Genomic DNA, 15,667 nt, shown 5'->3' with positions numbered 1-15,667 from the left:
TTAAAAGCAATAAATAAACGTTTTAAAATCCATTCATTAATTAGCATTAAATTGGGTAAACACATAATAACCTGTTAAGGACTTGGACTAGACTACACTTTAAATTTGTAAAACAATGGCTTTGTCCCACTGGTATATGATGAATCACTGCAGTTCCAGGTGGAGAATGGCTAAAAAGCAATACATCGTGACAGTTTTTGATAATATTTTCTAATACCATATGTACATTCACAAATCTTTGTACATGTAAAATAGGTAGAGGAGCATGATACTTTTATATTTTATTTTACATAATTTGAGTTTTATTGAGTGACATTTTCTGGAAAATAATTATTTAAAATGCCAAGGCTGAAGTTCCTGTCAGCAATAATAAAAATATGTTACTTTTTAAAAGAAAAAAATGGCACAAAAAAGTCTCTGGCTTCTGGAATGTATTTAGTTTCTGTTTGTTTTTTCACATTTGCAGAAAATGGGCTTCCATAAATTCCCCAGTATTTTAACTAATTTTATAAACAACTGAATAATGGCAATTAATCGAGTTAATAATTAGCTGATAGAAATTAGCTCTAACTACAGCAGTAAAATCCTGCTTTCACATCAATCCATGACTAATGGTCTAATTATAAAATGTATAATATAACAGTCACAGGGGACTTTCCCTTTTATTAGGAGCCTACACTTCCCTGATTATACATTATACATACTTACTTAAACAACATTTTCAAAGCATGACATTTTTGTTTTTTTTAACTTGTTTTGCATTTTTAGTGTTTATTTTAAGTGAAAGCCGTGGATTTTTCTTCCAGCGCTGACACCGTCATGGTTGCAGCAGCTTTTTTTTGTGCTTTTTTAAATCATTTTTCACTATAACAATTTACAATATACACATTGTTCTTGCCAGGGGTTTACAGAAAGAAAAATCCACAGAACAGAAAATAAATACAGAATAAACATAGGGTAAGAAGAGAGACAAAAAAAACATGATGTAAGTCATCAATCTTTATAGTATTTGTCCAAAACAAAGTCAGTTTTCAGAGCCTTCTTGCTCTTAAGTCCATTAATAGAAGTGCAGTGTTGCTCCAGTTCATGTAGAAAGAGAACAAAGCAGGGTTTGGAGTCAGCCAATTTCTTATGTAAATGAGAGTTTTCTAAAAAAAAAAAACAAGTAGCTAGACAACCCCTAGTAGCTAGGGGGCGGGAGGGGGGTTGTCAAACTATTTTTCATTATTATTATTATTATTATTATTATTATTATTTTTTTTTTAAATATATATATATATTTTTTTCAACACTCAATATTGTTGATATGTTTGGTTGGTAGTATTGCCATTGTTATTTATTTATTTATTTATTGTTTGTTATGCTACACTACCATTTTTCTTCTTTGTTGCTGTTGCTATTACTGTCCAATTGATGCTTGCCACACCTGTGTGTTTGTTTGTTTTAAACTAAATGGAAAAACCAATAAAAAATTGATCACAAAAAAAAAAAAACAGAAGTAGCTTGCAGAAATCCGCTTTCTGCAAGTCAGCGTCGAGGGCTTTATGAACCCTGCAGAACTCCTGCGTCATTCTCGGAGGTGAGGTCATCATTGCGCGTCGTCTCTATTCAGACAACGCTCGGTCTCATTCCGTTATGTTTACCGTTTAATTCAGTGATCTGGGCAGTTTGTGTTGCTGTTTAATCGCTATTTTCTCTTATGTGTCGTGAATACACTTTGTAGTCGACGCGAAGTTGTTTGCAACATGGAGTCCGGAGAGGCCAACGAGGGGGAGAAAGGAGGCTCTCTGTCGGCGGCGCAGAGGAGGGCAGAGATCCGGAGGAGAAAACTGCTCATGAATTCTGAGGACAGGATGAACAGAATCGTAGGATTTACTAAAAACGAGTCTGAAAACAACGGTATGGTGTTCTATGTGTTCCAGTGTACGCTACAGTACTGTTTAAAGAGTCTTTTCTGTTGAAGCACGTTGACGTGACTGCCACCTGCTTCATCTTACTGCTGTTGTTTGAGCTACAGTCAACAAATCGTCTGTGTGTTAATCGCCTAACTCATTTTTTCAAATTTAGCAGGAAACGCAAAAAACTTCACCAAAAGTGGAACATATGACATTTATCAATCTCAAAAAGGATGTAACAAAGGGTGGCGATTGGCTGAGTAATCACACTGTGTCTAAATGATGTAACTTAAGAGAAATTAATGACTTCGCCAATTTTTTTGAACATGCCTTTGTGACTTAAGCAAGATATGGTAAGGTGTCTACATAAGAGTCACACAAGCCTGTCAGAAACATGATGACATGACAAGTATCATGAGCATTATTGATACTTCAAAGTGTCATTAATGTTCATGACACATCCCATATCTCTATTTTCTATATTCTCTAAACTCGAGTATTTCTATTTTATTTAGCTTTATACCTTTACGCCACTATACAGTCATGGAGAAGTCGCTTTGGACAAAAGCGTCTGCTAAATGACATGTAATGTAATGTAATGAGAAAAATATTAGACCATTGTTTTCTTCAGTTTCTTGTTCATTTTAATGCCTGGTACAACGAAAGATACATGTGTTTGGACAACTATAATGATAACAACAAAAATAGTTCATAAGAGTTGATTTAAGAGCTAATATCTAGCCATTTTCCATGGTTCTCTTTAATAACCAAAATCTTTATCAAGAAAACCTTGGCAAATGGCTAGGTATCATCTTTTGAATTAAACTCTTATGAGCTATTTTTGTTATCATTATTATATTTGTCCAAACAAATGTACCTTAAGTTGTACCAGTCATTAAAATGAACAAGAAGTTAGAGAAAACAAGGGTGGTCAAATCATTTTTTTCCATGACTGTATATCAGAGGCAAGTACTGGGTTTTTGACTGCGCTACATTTGTAGCTTTAGATATTTTATAAAATAAATGTATTTTTCATACCTTTCCAATGAAATGTTATTATAGTTAACTAAAAACTAAAACTAGGTGTGAAAAAAGTTAATGAAAATTAGAATACTAGACTTTACTCAAATACTTAGCTCAAATACAAGCTGACTGAAATGAAAATATATACAAAATTAATTTGCCTTTTGGTTAAATTTGTCAGGGCATATTTTGTGATGTCTACACAACTGTGAGTCAGTGGCCTTCTAAAAGTGTTGTTTGAATTGTAACAGCTATTCTGAACTTCTTTGATCTATACCCCCGATATTGTATTTCAAGCTTAATTAACTCAAACTTAACAGTAAAAACTAAACTAAAACAAGCAAACTAACTCAAACTAAACTGAAGTGAAAAACACAAATTAAAAAAAGAAACAAATATACTCAATAATACAAAATATTAACAAATCTGGTCCAGTGAAAAAAAAAGTGTACCTCCCAAATAAAAATTGCAATAAATCGAATAAAGAAATATTCATTTATATGTAACATTAATATTTTCATATTTGGTGTTTATAAGTCTTCTATAATAGTAAATTTGATATCTTGGGGTTCTGGACTGTTGGTCGGGCAAACATACAATTTAGATATATCATCTTAGATTTTGGGATATTGTGACTGTTGTATTTCACCATCCACTGACTAGTTTAAGTAGATTATTAATTAATTGATCAAGCAATAGTATCATATCAGTCAATAAAATAATCGATTGCTCTATGCTTACAAATGTCAATGCCAGCTACTGTAAGAGTAACAAATGGCTTTAATTTAAAGTTCTATTTTTTTCTATGTTATGATAAACCTGTAGCTCAGCTGCACGAATCAAATTTAATATTTGAGAGTTTCAGGCCCTGATCCCTGAGCCCTTATTCATTTTGGCAGATTAGACCAATCTGTGATTGATTGACATCTCACTGACTCACCCCGTTGACTGTTGGATGTGAGCTTTGAAATTATGTTAGTTGGCCAGAAGACATTTCATCTAAAGTGAAGTAAGAGCATCATGTAGATGTACATGTGTGTGTCAACTGTAGGGTTGCAGCTATTAACTGCCAAAATACTTTTAAGATGAATCAATAATTGTTCCGTCTATAAAATATCAGAAAACAGTGAAAAGTAGCAATCATCATTTTTAGATTTTCTTTGAGCCCAAGGTAATACAAAGACGTTAAATTTACATTTACACGAAACGATGAATAATTTCAACAATCAATGGACTTAAGGTTTCAGCACTAGTTAAATTTGATATGGGTTTACATCCTCAGCTGGAGCCCTCCGGCGTCCCACAGAACCCCGTTTCCACCTCGATCTGGACAGGACAGAGCCGTGGTCTTCATCCTCATCTTCTCCGAGACCATCTTCTTTCTTGCCAGATGTGTCGGGGCGTGGCAGCCGCTCCCACGGTGCCACCCCAGAGAGGAGGGGCTCCCCCCTGCCAGACAGCAGCGAGCCACTGGGAGGCTCTCTCGGCAGCTCTCTGGAAGATGAAATCAGTGGGATCCGACAGAGGCCGAGGGGGGAACGGGCATCAGACGACATCAGCGGCTCCCCACGCCGAGGCCTCCAGAAGTACCTGTCCCGTTTTGACGATGCCATGAAACTGCGAGGTCAGCTGGCCAATGAGAAGCCGGCCCAGGATGGCGGGGCTGACGCAGAGGAGTTTGATCCCTTCAGAATCTTCCGGCTCATTGGCAGCATCCTCCTCGCTGTTTTTGTCAGAGTTTTTGTCTGCAAGTTTTTGGTGAGTCCGCTCATTGTGTCACCTGTCTGACACTGTGTTGTTACTATAACTGTAAGATTGGTCAGTTTGACATTTTAAATGCCTACTGTCTTATTTTACCTCTGAGCACCAACTCAAACCTAGATATGCAGATATAGATTACAGTTTTGGTCATTGCATGAAAATTAAAGCCTCTTTTCAAGTGTGAAAATGACATCATGGCATTTAACATGTTCCTTTTTCAAAGACATACATTTTGTGGAAATGTCTCATATTGAATGCAGTTGAGGTCTGATATCAGCTGAAATATAATAATAGTGTATCTGACAAAGATGACATCGCTGTGGTGATGTGATTTTTTTTTTTTCTCATTCTAGTCAATATTTGCTCCATTTCTGACCCTGGAACTGGCCTACATGGGGTTGTCCAAATACTTTCCAAAGGTGAGTTTATATTAAATATTTTTGATGCCTTTCCAATTGTCAGAGATTCAGTTTAACATGAATGCAGACAGTGTAATTTGGATGCAGACTTTAAACTTAAGCCATGATTTACAAGGGGCACTATGGTAATTATCTATGCAAAGATATACTTTGGCGGTATTAGTGGGGAAAATTAAAAATGGTTATAAAGGTTAAAATACTACAACCCCAGTTCAGCTGCTGTTTCCCAAAGGTGCTAATCAAAGGCCAACCTACTGCTCCACATTCCAGTCTAGTAAGTGGCAGTAATGCACCTATACGCTGGTTTGCCAAACGCTAAAAAACAAAGCAGAAGAAGATTGTGTGCAGAGCATTATGGGTGCACAAGGCACGCTGAGGATACACACAATTCATCCTTGTAAATTCCCCAAAAGAAGGACTCTGTTCTTGGTAGAAGTCTGAGGATCCCTGACATCGGAACAGTCCTTTGTACTAATGTCCTCTAAAGACGGTTTGAGGATCTTTCCTTGACTTTGTGAAACAGTGAGTAACTTATATTCAGGCTTCAGACATCCAAATGCATATATGTCATGAACATCAATTAGCACATTGCTGAACTGTGGCCTCCATCAAATTTTAGTAAAGAAAAGCCATAATGTAACAACTGTTGGAACAATGTTGTCGTATACACCATATATTACCATTTATTAATGGAGTTTCCAGGAAGTCAATGGCCCAGGCAAGAAATGGTTCCAGTAACTCATTTTTGTCTGATTTTCCAATTTTCCCCATTTTATTGACTTAACAATAATAAAACTGAATTGATTAATTGGAAAAATAGAATATTATCTTCAGTTGCAGCCATGCTTCACAATGTCTCTGGACTGTCCTGTTCCTGCAGGTAGAGAAGAAGGCCCAGACCACTGTGCTGACCGCTGCCCTGTTGCTTTCCGGCATCCCTGCTGAGGTCATCAACCGCTCCATGGACACCTACAGGAGGATGGGTGACGTCTTTGCGGACCTCTGCGTTTACTTCTTCACCTTCATCCTCTCGCATGAGATCCTGCTGCTCTTTGGATCAGAGACTCCCTGAAGGAGCAGGAGGATCTCAGTAACCCCGCCCTCCCTCTTGTCGTCCCCTCCATCTATCTCCCATAGCAACGAGGCATGGTCATGAAAATCGGCTGATGTGGCTTTGTTTTTGACAGTCTGGAAACGAGTCCTCGCTGCCTTATGATCAGGGTCGCACTACATATGACCAGAGAGTTGTTGAGAACAGTGTTTGTTACAGATCTGAGTCATTTTTTTTTTCTCTGGACTGAACCTGAGAAACAGAAAGGCAGCCTGTGTTAACTCATGCAAAGAATGTACTGTGGCTTTTATCGTGCCAAGTGATATTTATTTGTCAGGCCTAGCAAAGAAAATGGTAAATACTCAAGAGTGGACACCATTACAGTTTATCGTTAGTCTGGCACCCACACATTCCATTTAACCTGTGAATGGAAAACACTGGAGTCCCTCAAGGGCTGGGTAATATTTCTGACACTGACAACACAACATTAATTTAAAAAATCAGATTTTCATGCATATGCGAGTGGATGCCAAATCACACAAAGTTCATGGTGTTCAATACAATTAACAATTAACTGTCTTCTAGTAATAAACGTTGCATCATAAAAGTGCTTCACCCCAAAATCAAAACGCGTATTTTTTTCTGTCGTTTTAGTTATCAATCTAGATTGTTTAAGTGTGAGTTGCTGAGTGTTGGAGATATTGGTCATAGATATGTCTGCCTTCTCTCAGAACTATATGGCACTCAGCTTGTGGCGCTTGAGGCGCCAAAAATCCTGATCATTTAACTCAAGGTGATCTATAGACTTTATTGTGAGCAGGTTTAATGGAGGAATCATACTACACAGAAAATAGTTCCTTCATGTAACTGCTCACAACAAAGTCTGTTGCATATTGTATCCGGGTTATGATTTCTGGAAAGACACATTGCTGTAGATTCTTTAAATATATTTTCTTTTGGTGCTTTGAGCAACACAAGTGAAGTGCCATTTAGTTACAATATATTCGAGAGAATATGGCTGATATTTCCAACTTTCTGCAACTCACACCAAAACCTCTACACTGATAAATAGTCAGCCTAGTGTATAGGAGTGTAACGATCCTCCAAAAGCACAATTTGGTTCATATCTTTGTTCATGCAAAATCTCTGGATTTTGAAAAATCAACTACAAGAAAACTTCTAGAAAACACACAAAACACCCTTTACCAGTAATGTGCCTGGGGTTACACCAACTGTTGTTCACAAGCATGTGACAATTAAGACAGAACTGCAACATTAGATCCATAGAAGTTGTGTTGTGGTTTCCAGTCTCAGCTACAGAAGCCCCCTTTGATAAATAGCACTACAGTTAAGAAGAGAAATATGTATTTTTTTTTATTTTGGGGTGAACTTTCCCTTTTAAAACAGGAACTTTAAAGAGTCGCTTAAGACCAGGCTGAGAGCGTTTTGTTGCCTCTTCTGGTTGAACGTTGTTGAACTTGTCAGAAGTTAAACCAATAGAGGGCAGCAAAAGTATGATTATTATTATGATATTTCGACTGCTAAATAATGAAAAAGTTGCTTGCGTGGCATCAATAATTTAAAGTGAGATTATGTAATTTTTGCTAAACAACTGCGATTGTGGCCACATTCGGTAATTTCAGAAGCATAGAAATTGCTAAAATGTCGTAAAACAGAAGCAGGTTAGATAATTTTTCAGCCAACTGACTCTGTTATCTGTTATAGTTTTATCCAACACAACACTTAAGCTGCAAAGTGTCCTGGGTGTATTGAATTGAACAACATTGCCTTTTATTCTTTATGTAGTCTGCTTTTTATTTGTAAGAAAATTGTTTTATTTGTTTTTTAGAAACTACATAGTCTTGCTTTGAATAACAGATTTTCTTACAGCCAGTGGGGAATAATATTGAATTGTCACCCTATGTTCTTTCATATCCTAATAATCTCCAAAGATGCTGCATAAGCTGGGCAGGATGGCATGTTTTCAGCTAATATGCTGCAGAGTCCTCAGCAGCTGTTTGGTTTTGGAGTATACAGCACTACAAATAACTTTTTTCATATTTGTCAGCCCTGCAGTTTGTCAGGCAGGGTTTGGGTCAGTGCTTTTTCAGAAAATGCCATTGAAAACCTAAATCTAACCTTCACATAACTGATGGATAAAGGAAACATTTAAGGGTCAATTAATTAAGTTAAAAAAATTCACTTTGTCTAAAGAGGTTAATTGGGGCATCCATTATAACTGACAGTAAGCAGACGGCTTGAGACATTTTTTTTTTCAGACTGAGCGATGTAGGTGGGTGCTTTTTCCCCTCATACATAATTTCACCTCTGCACTTGCAACAGTAGACGGCGTTGATGCTTTGCAGTTGTGTTACAAATTGCAACGATCATGGAGGCCCAACAAAAGAAAACTGTAATTACGTAGAGTTTTAGCGCCATTTTATAAACCGTGTTCTGAGATTGGTTTGTGACTTTATTCTCAGGTTTCTGACTTAAAAGGATTAGTTTCAATGTTTTGAGGTGGGGGTGTAGGAGGTACTTATCCATAGTCAGGCTATATTCGACAGCAGTTGGCGGATGGCACGCCCCCAGTTTGGAGAAGCAGACAGGAGTACTACCGACACAGAAACTAAAGCATTGTCCTGCTGTGGACAGGGGCAGCAGGAAAATGTATTTTAGCCTCCTATAAAATCTATATAATTCTAAGCAATATTTAGAATATTTTCACCGCTTTTCCTTGCCATCAGACAGCCCATTCCCTCAGGAAAATGATTGCCGTCTTTAAAGCTACCAGACTCCTTTGACAAAAACAATAATTTTACCTTGCAGAACACAGGATTTGCTGGTCTGCCGCTGTCTCGATCAGTCTGTTTGTTTGTGTTGTTGTGTGATTTTGGTGTTTTAAAGGATTAGTTCAAATGAACCATAGTCAAACAATAACACAAACAAACTAGCCGTTCAAGGCAGTGGTAGACCAGCAACTTCTGTGTTCTGCGAAGTAAAATGACTGTTTTGCTCAAGAAATCTGGTGGCTTTGAAGAGAGCATCCTATGACATGGATATAATGGCTTCAGTTCCCCATTAGAAAGAGCTGTGGTGGCAAGGAAAATCGGTAAAAATATTCCAAACATTCGTACATCCAAGCTGGAAAAAAACCCTGAACTATCCCTTTAAATCTATGAATTATTTATTCCCTTTTGTGAATATGGCCCTCTACCAAGCAAACATTACATCAATTGGCAAGAGACGTAGAGTATTCTGGAAACTGGAAATAAATGAGCATGAACTGATTGATAACAAATGACAAATTTTGCATTGTGGATCTCCTCAAACTCGGAAGCTTTTTCTTTTTTGTCCGAATGCATGGGGAACATTTACACACATGGCCCTCTCACCCTCAGTTAGTTAGAGATTTAAAAAAGTATCCTGATTATTTTAATTGGTGTCTTAAGAAGTCCAACTCTGCTTTAATTGGTGGATATAAATCATTATGTGTTTGTGTTGTGAAATATTTCCTCATGGGCTGTTTTTTAAGTCATATTTTCCTTTTCAATCTGTCATCCAGTGTTCAGAAGGGTCCACCCATGTTATGAACAAGTTTCCTTCCTTTGTTTTAAGTTGTGCAGTCAGAAGAAGCATTTAGTCCTTGAATGTAGAGTGTATTATTTTGCACGACTATGAGCTTAAAAACACAGTTAACATCATACAGTATATCTAGGTAACAACAACTGTGATTAATGGGAGGGTTAGGGGTTTTACTGGAACGCACTGTCGCTGCAAGTTGATGTCAGGCAGTGGGAGTTGGTACGCTTCTTTGTGTTGAGTAATTCTGGTGATGTGTCCTGCTTTGCTTTTTTCAAGCCTTATTCTTACATACTTCATATATACTCTACTACTTCTGTGCTGTTATGTCCTCTCTCTCTCCATGCTTTTAAATTTCATCCAAATTAATTTATTAATGTGAATTTCTTTTTTCATGTAAATGAATTGGTGTAATTTATCCTACAACTTGTCTGACCTACTTGATTGTTTTTGATAAAGTTTACAAAATATGTTTTTAGTGGCTCTTACAGTATCTTACTTCTGTAACAAATTCAGTGTTGACATGATGTAAACAGTGTCTAACTAAAAACAAACAAGAATTAATTTACCGGACAATTCAAACCAAATAAATACTACTTGTGTGATATCCTCTGTTTTGACTCTCACTTTCTTGTATTTATTAAGTTATGTAACAGGGACAAGGCACAATAATAAACATTGCTAAAGAAACCTACTTTCCTGTGATGTTTTGCTTGAAGACCATCCATCCATCCATCCATTCTCGTCCGCTTATCCGGGGCCGGGTCGCGGGGGCAGCAGGCTAAGCAGGGCATTCCAGGCGCCCCTCTCCCCAGCCACAACGTCCAGCTCCTCCTGGGGGACCCCGAGGCGTTCCCAGGCCAGGCGAGAGATATAATCCCTCCACCGTGTTCTGGGTCTTCCCCGGGGCCTCCTACCAGTTGGACGTGCCCGGAACACCTCTAACGGGAGGCGCCCGGGAGGCATCCTTACCAGATGCCCAAACCACCTCAACTGGCTCCTTTCGACGCGAAGGAGCAGCGGCTCTACTCCGAGCTCCCTCCGGATGTCTGAGCTCCTCACCCTATCTCTAAGGCTGAGCCCAGCCACCCTACGGAGGAAGCTCATTTCGGCCGCTTGTACCCGCGATCTCATTCTTTCGGTCACTACCCAAAGCTCATGACCATAGGTGAGGGTTGGAACGTAGATGGACCGGTAAATCGAGAGCTTTGCCTTCAGGCTCAGCTCCTTCTTCACCACGACGGTCCGGTACAACGCCCGCATCACTGCTGACGCTGCACCAAACCGCCTGTCCATCTCACGCTCCATTCTACCCTCACTCGTGAACAAGACCCCGAGATACTTGAACTCCTTCGCTTGAGGCAGTACCTCTCTCCCCACCCAGAGGGGGCAGTCCACCGTTTTCCGGCAGAGAACCATGGCCTCAGACTTGGAGGTGCTGACTCTCATCCCAACCGCTTCACACTCGGCTGCAAACCGCCCCAGTGAGTGCTGCAGGTCCCGGCTTGATGAAGCCAAAAGAACCACATCATCTGCAAAAAGCAGAGATGCAATTCTGAGGTCACCAAACCGGATCCCTTCCTCCCCCCGGCTGCGCCTTGAGATCCTGTCCATGAAGACCACGAACAGAATCGGAGACAAGGGGCAACCCTGGCGGAGGCCAACACCCACCGGGAACGTGTTTGACGTTGTGCCGAGTATGCGGACACTGCTCTCACTTTGGTTATATAGGGACCGGATAGCTCGTAGCAACGAGCCCGGTACCCCATACTCCCGCAGTACCCCCCACAAGACTCCCCGAGGGACACGGTCATAAGCCTTCTCCAAATCCACAAAACACATGTAGACTGGATGGGCAAACTCCCATGCCCCCTCCAGAAGCCTCGCAAGGGTAAAGAGCTGGTCCGCTGTTCCACGGCCAGGACGAAAGCCGCATTGTTCCTCCTGAATCTGCGGTTCGACAATCGGCCGGAGCCTCCTTTCCAGCACCCTGGAGTAGACTTTCCCGGGGAGGCTGAGAAGTGTAATTCCACGGTAATTGGAACACACCCTCCGGTCCCCCTTTTTGAAAATGGGAACCACCACCCCGGTCTGCCAATCCACAGGCACTGTCCCAGACCTCCACGCGACACTGAAGAGGCGTGTCAACCATGACAGCCCAACAATGTCCAGAGCCTTCAGCATCTCAGGGCGAATCTCATCCAACCCTGGCGCCTTGCCACCGGGCAGCTTTTTAACTACCTCGGCGACCTCGGCCAGGGATATTGATGAGTCTTCCCCTGAGTCTTCAGACTCTGCCTCCTCTACGGAGGACGTTTTGGCTGGATTAAGGAGTTCCTCAAAGTGTTCTTTCCACCGTCTAAGGACATCCCCAGGTCGGGTCAGCAGGTCTCCTCCCCCGCTGAACACAGCTTGGGCCAAGCCCTGCTTTCCCTTCCTGAGTCGCCTGACGGTTTTCCAGAACCTCTTTGAGGCCGACCGAAAGTCCTCCTCCATGGCCTCCCCGAATTCCTCCCATACCCGAGTTTTTGCTTCAGCGACTGCCGCAGCTGCAGCCCTTCTGGCCGAACGGTACCTGTCTGCTGATTCCAGAGACCCCTCGGCCAGCCAAGACCGAAAGGCCTCCTTCTTCAGCTTGACGGCCTCCCTCACCGCTGGTGTCCACCAGCGGGTTCTTGGGTTGCCGCCACGACAGGCACCGACGGCCTTCAGGCCACAGCTCCTACCAGCCGCGTCAACAATTGAGGCTTTGAACATGGCCCATTCGGACTCCATGTCCCCAGCCTCACCCGGGATGTTGGAGAAATTCTTCCGGAGGCGTGAGTTGAAGACCCTGCAGACAGGGGCCTCTGCCAGACGTTCCCAGTTCACCCTCACTACGCGTTTGGGTTTGCCAGGTCTGTCTAGCATCCTCCCCCGCCACCTGATCCAACTCACCACCAGGTGGTGATCAGTTGACAGCTCTGCTCCTCTCTTCACCCGAGTGTCCAAAACATGCGGCCGCAGATCAGACGATACGATAATAAAATCGATCATCGATCTTTGGCCTAGAGTGCTCTGGTACCAGGTACACTTATGAACAACTCTATGCTCGAACATGGTGTTCGTTATGGACAATCCGTGACTAGCACAGAAGTCCAATAACAGAACACCACTCGGGTTTAGATCGGGCAGGCCGTTCCTCCCAATCACCCCCCTCCAGGTACCATCATCGTTACCCACGTGAGCGTTGAAGTCTCCCAGAAGAACAATAGAGTCCCCAGATGGTACCCCTTCCAGGACACCACCCAGAGACTCCAAGAAGGCCGGGTACTCCGAACTGCTGTTTGGTGCATAAGCACAAACAACAGTCAGAGACCTTCTCCCTGCGACTTGCAGCCGCAAGGAGGCGACCCTCTCGTTCCTCGGGGAGAACTCCAACACAGCGGCGCTCAGCCGGGGGCTTGTGAGTATCCCCACACCCGCCCGGCGCCTCTCACCCTGGGCAACTCCGGAAAAGGAGAGAGTCCAGCCTCTCTCCAGGAGTTTGGTTCCAGAGCCCAAGCTATGCGTGGAGGTGAGCCCAACTATTTCTAGCCGGTAACGCTCCACCTCCCGCACAAGCTCGGGCTCCTTCCCCGCCAGCGAGGTGACGTTCCACGTCCCCAGAGCTAGCCGCTGGAGCCGGGGGTCAGCACGCCCAGGTCCCCGCCTTTGCCTGCCGCCCGACTCTCTGTGCACCCGACCCTTATGCCTGAGTCTGCGGGTGGTGGGCCCACAGGTCCAAGACCATCCTTTAGAAAAGCCTTGAGTTGAAGTTATAAGCAATATTATTTTAATTGGGTAGTTCTGAAGTTGCGGTGCATTTAGGGCACGTGGAGATCTCTACACTGTCTCTATAAATCATTATCAAAAATGTTCCAAGTTAGAAGAAGAAACATATTTGATCAAATGCTGCAAAGTGGAAGGTAAATCAATTATAATCTGTAGTATGTAATTTGTTTTAACGTTTCTCCAAAACCATGGCATCGATGTTGACAATATCATACTTTATTTTTTTAATTGAGGGAGTAGTCAGATTTACAGCTGATAAAGCAAACAGTACAAACATGTTTATAAACGTTATGCATTTTGGTGATGTAGGAGGAGGTCGTGACTGTTTGCTAATAAATAGTACAACATTTCCCACTGTTATTTGGAGTAAAAATACAAGCATCAAAAATGAAAATAGATAATGGGTAAAGTGTTGTCTAAAAGTATTCAGACATCTTCACTTTTTGCACACTTTGTGTTGCAGATGTAATTAAAAAAAATGGCAGTCTTGCAAAGGGTTAGGGTCAACCCAAAGTGAAAACAAGTTTTTTTATATTTGTTAAAATTCATTAAAAATCCAAAACTGAAATCTCTTGATTTAGGCTATGTATGTATTCAGACCCTTTATTCAGTAGTTTGTAGAAGCCCCCTTTGGCAGCAATTACAGCTAATAGTCTTTTCACTAAACAAGCTTTGCAGATCCGGATTTGGAAAGTTTATTCCACTCTTTATTGATGTGCAGAAATGGCAACTGTATCCATTTAAAATCACATCTACAGCTCAACTTAGTGCATCACTCAGGCTTCAGTACAGTGTTATAGTTCTGACCTCCAAGAATTTACATACAAACTCTGGAAGAACATTGCCTCGTTTGTTAACACAAATATTTTCACTGGTTTTACTTTGCATTATAAATATGTCATATTTGGCTGTTTTGATCACAAAAAGAAGGATGATGATGCATATTTTCTTTATGTCAAATACCACATACACAAATGTAAGTTTTCAAGTAAAAAACAGATTTCTTTTTGTTTAAGTCAGAGTTTGAACTGCGTTTAATGTCTTGTGTGTTACATGTCTTTAACATGTAATCTTGCGTCTGTCTATGTTATTATTAGGGCCTCGGGGCAATAGCACCGAGCACTACTGTTATGCTGTGGATTTCTTCTTATTCCTCTTCCGGACGCAATTTCGTCCCGCTACTAGTCCTACAACTTAAAGAGTTGCAGGACAAATTATATATCAAAACGTGCAGTTTGATCGGGATCGGTGTGCTATTACTTTTCTCTACAGAATACAAATTTTTCGCGACGTATGTCGCCCAAAATTTTGCATTGAAATGAATGGGACGGCCGACAAAAAATGAGCGAAAAAGAACAATAATTGGAGATTTTTAAACGTCTACTTCTCCGGCATAATTTCACCTAGAGACTCCATTTAAACTTTAAACAGTAGACACAAGTCTCGTGTATCGGTGTATTAATCCACATATCGATAGGTCATATAGTTTTTTATCAATCCCTGTTCAATGACCATGATAATTTTGGGAGAAATTCTGAGATTATAATGGGTGTGTATTGCACGGAATGTTGGTGTCAGAGTGTGTGATGTCATCGCTCAGAGTGTTGAGGGAGAGGTAAAACTGTCAAAAAATACATTTGAAAACTACGCTCCAGGCCGCAAATTCCACTCTACAGAAATAATTTATACATAGAAACGTAGTAAAATTTGTCTTCTCACTCACAATCCTTTGGTAAAGCTGTCAGAGTTATAGTTTGGGCGTACGACGCAGAGATGATCCACCAACACCACCAACAGCCTCATTGTCTCCCATATTAAAAACGCAGGGAGATTTGGAAAAAAGGAAGATGGAACAGTTTTTTTAAATCGCTCTAACAAAGCTATTTTTATTTTTTTTATTTTAAAAAATCATATGTAGACGTTCAGGAAGAACTCGGGACGCTCAAAGTGAAGTCGGATCAATGATAGCTATTATGGTTTTGCCAAAAATGCTTTCTGTTCGAGGCCAGAAATTTGAGTCTGTCCACCTCTGGCTGCTGTCACTCTTTCGGAACATTAACAGCTGCAGTTAATTCTGTTGATTGCTTTGATCTGATTGCCTTTGATCTTTGATGTGATTACAG

General features: G+C 41.0%; 1 protein-coding gene across 1 annotated transcript; it reads left to right on the top strand.

The window, feature by feature from the left end:
* The first annotated feature begins 1,575 nt into the window (after positions 1 to 1,575).
* camlg (calcium modulating ligand) lies at positions 1,576 to 6,339 on the top strand. The gene is made up of 4 exons (XM_059351665.1): positions 1,576 to 1,899; positions 4,201 to 4,676; positions 5,033 to 5,098; positions 5,979 to 6,339. The coding sequence occupies exons 1-4, from the start codon at positions 1,746 to 1,748 to the stop codon at positions 6,168 to 6,170; spliced, it is 888 nt and encodes a 295-aa protein (XP_059207648.1). The 5' UTR covers positions 1,576 to 1,745; the 3' UTR covers positions 6,171 to 6,339.
* The last annotated feature ends 9,328 nt before the right edge of the window (positions 6,340 to 15,667 follow it).

The sequence above is a fragment of the Centropristis striata genome, chromosome 15, assembly GCF_030273125.1.
Source record: "Centropristis striata isolate RG_2023a ecotype Rhode Island chromosome 15, C.striata_1.0, whole genome shotgun sequence".
Taxonomy (NCBI): Eukaryota; Metazoa; Chordata; class Actinopteri; order Perciformes; family Serranidae; genus Centropristis; species Centropristis striata.
Note: the sequence above shows the minus strand (reverse complement) of the source record. Positions and strands in the feature narration are given on the sequence as shown.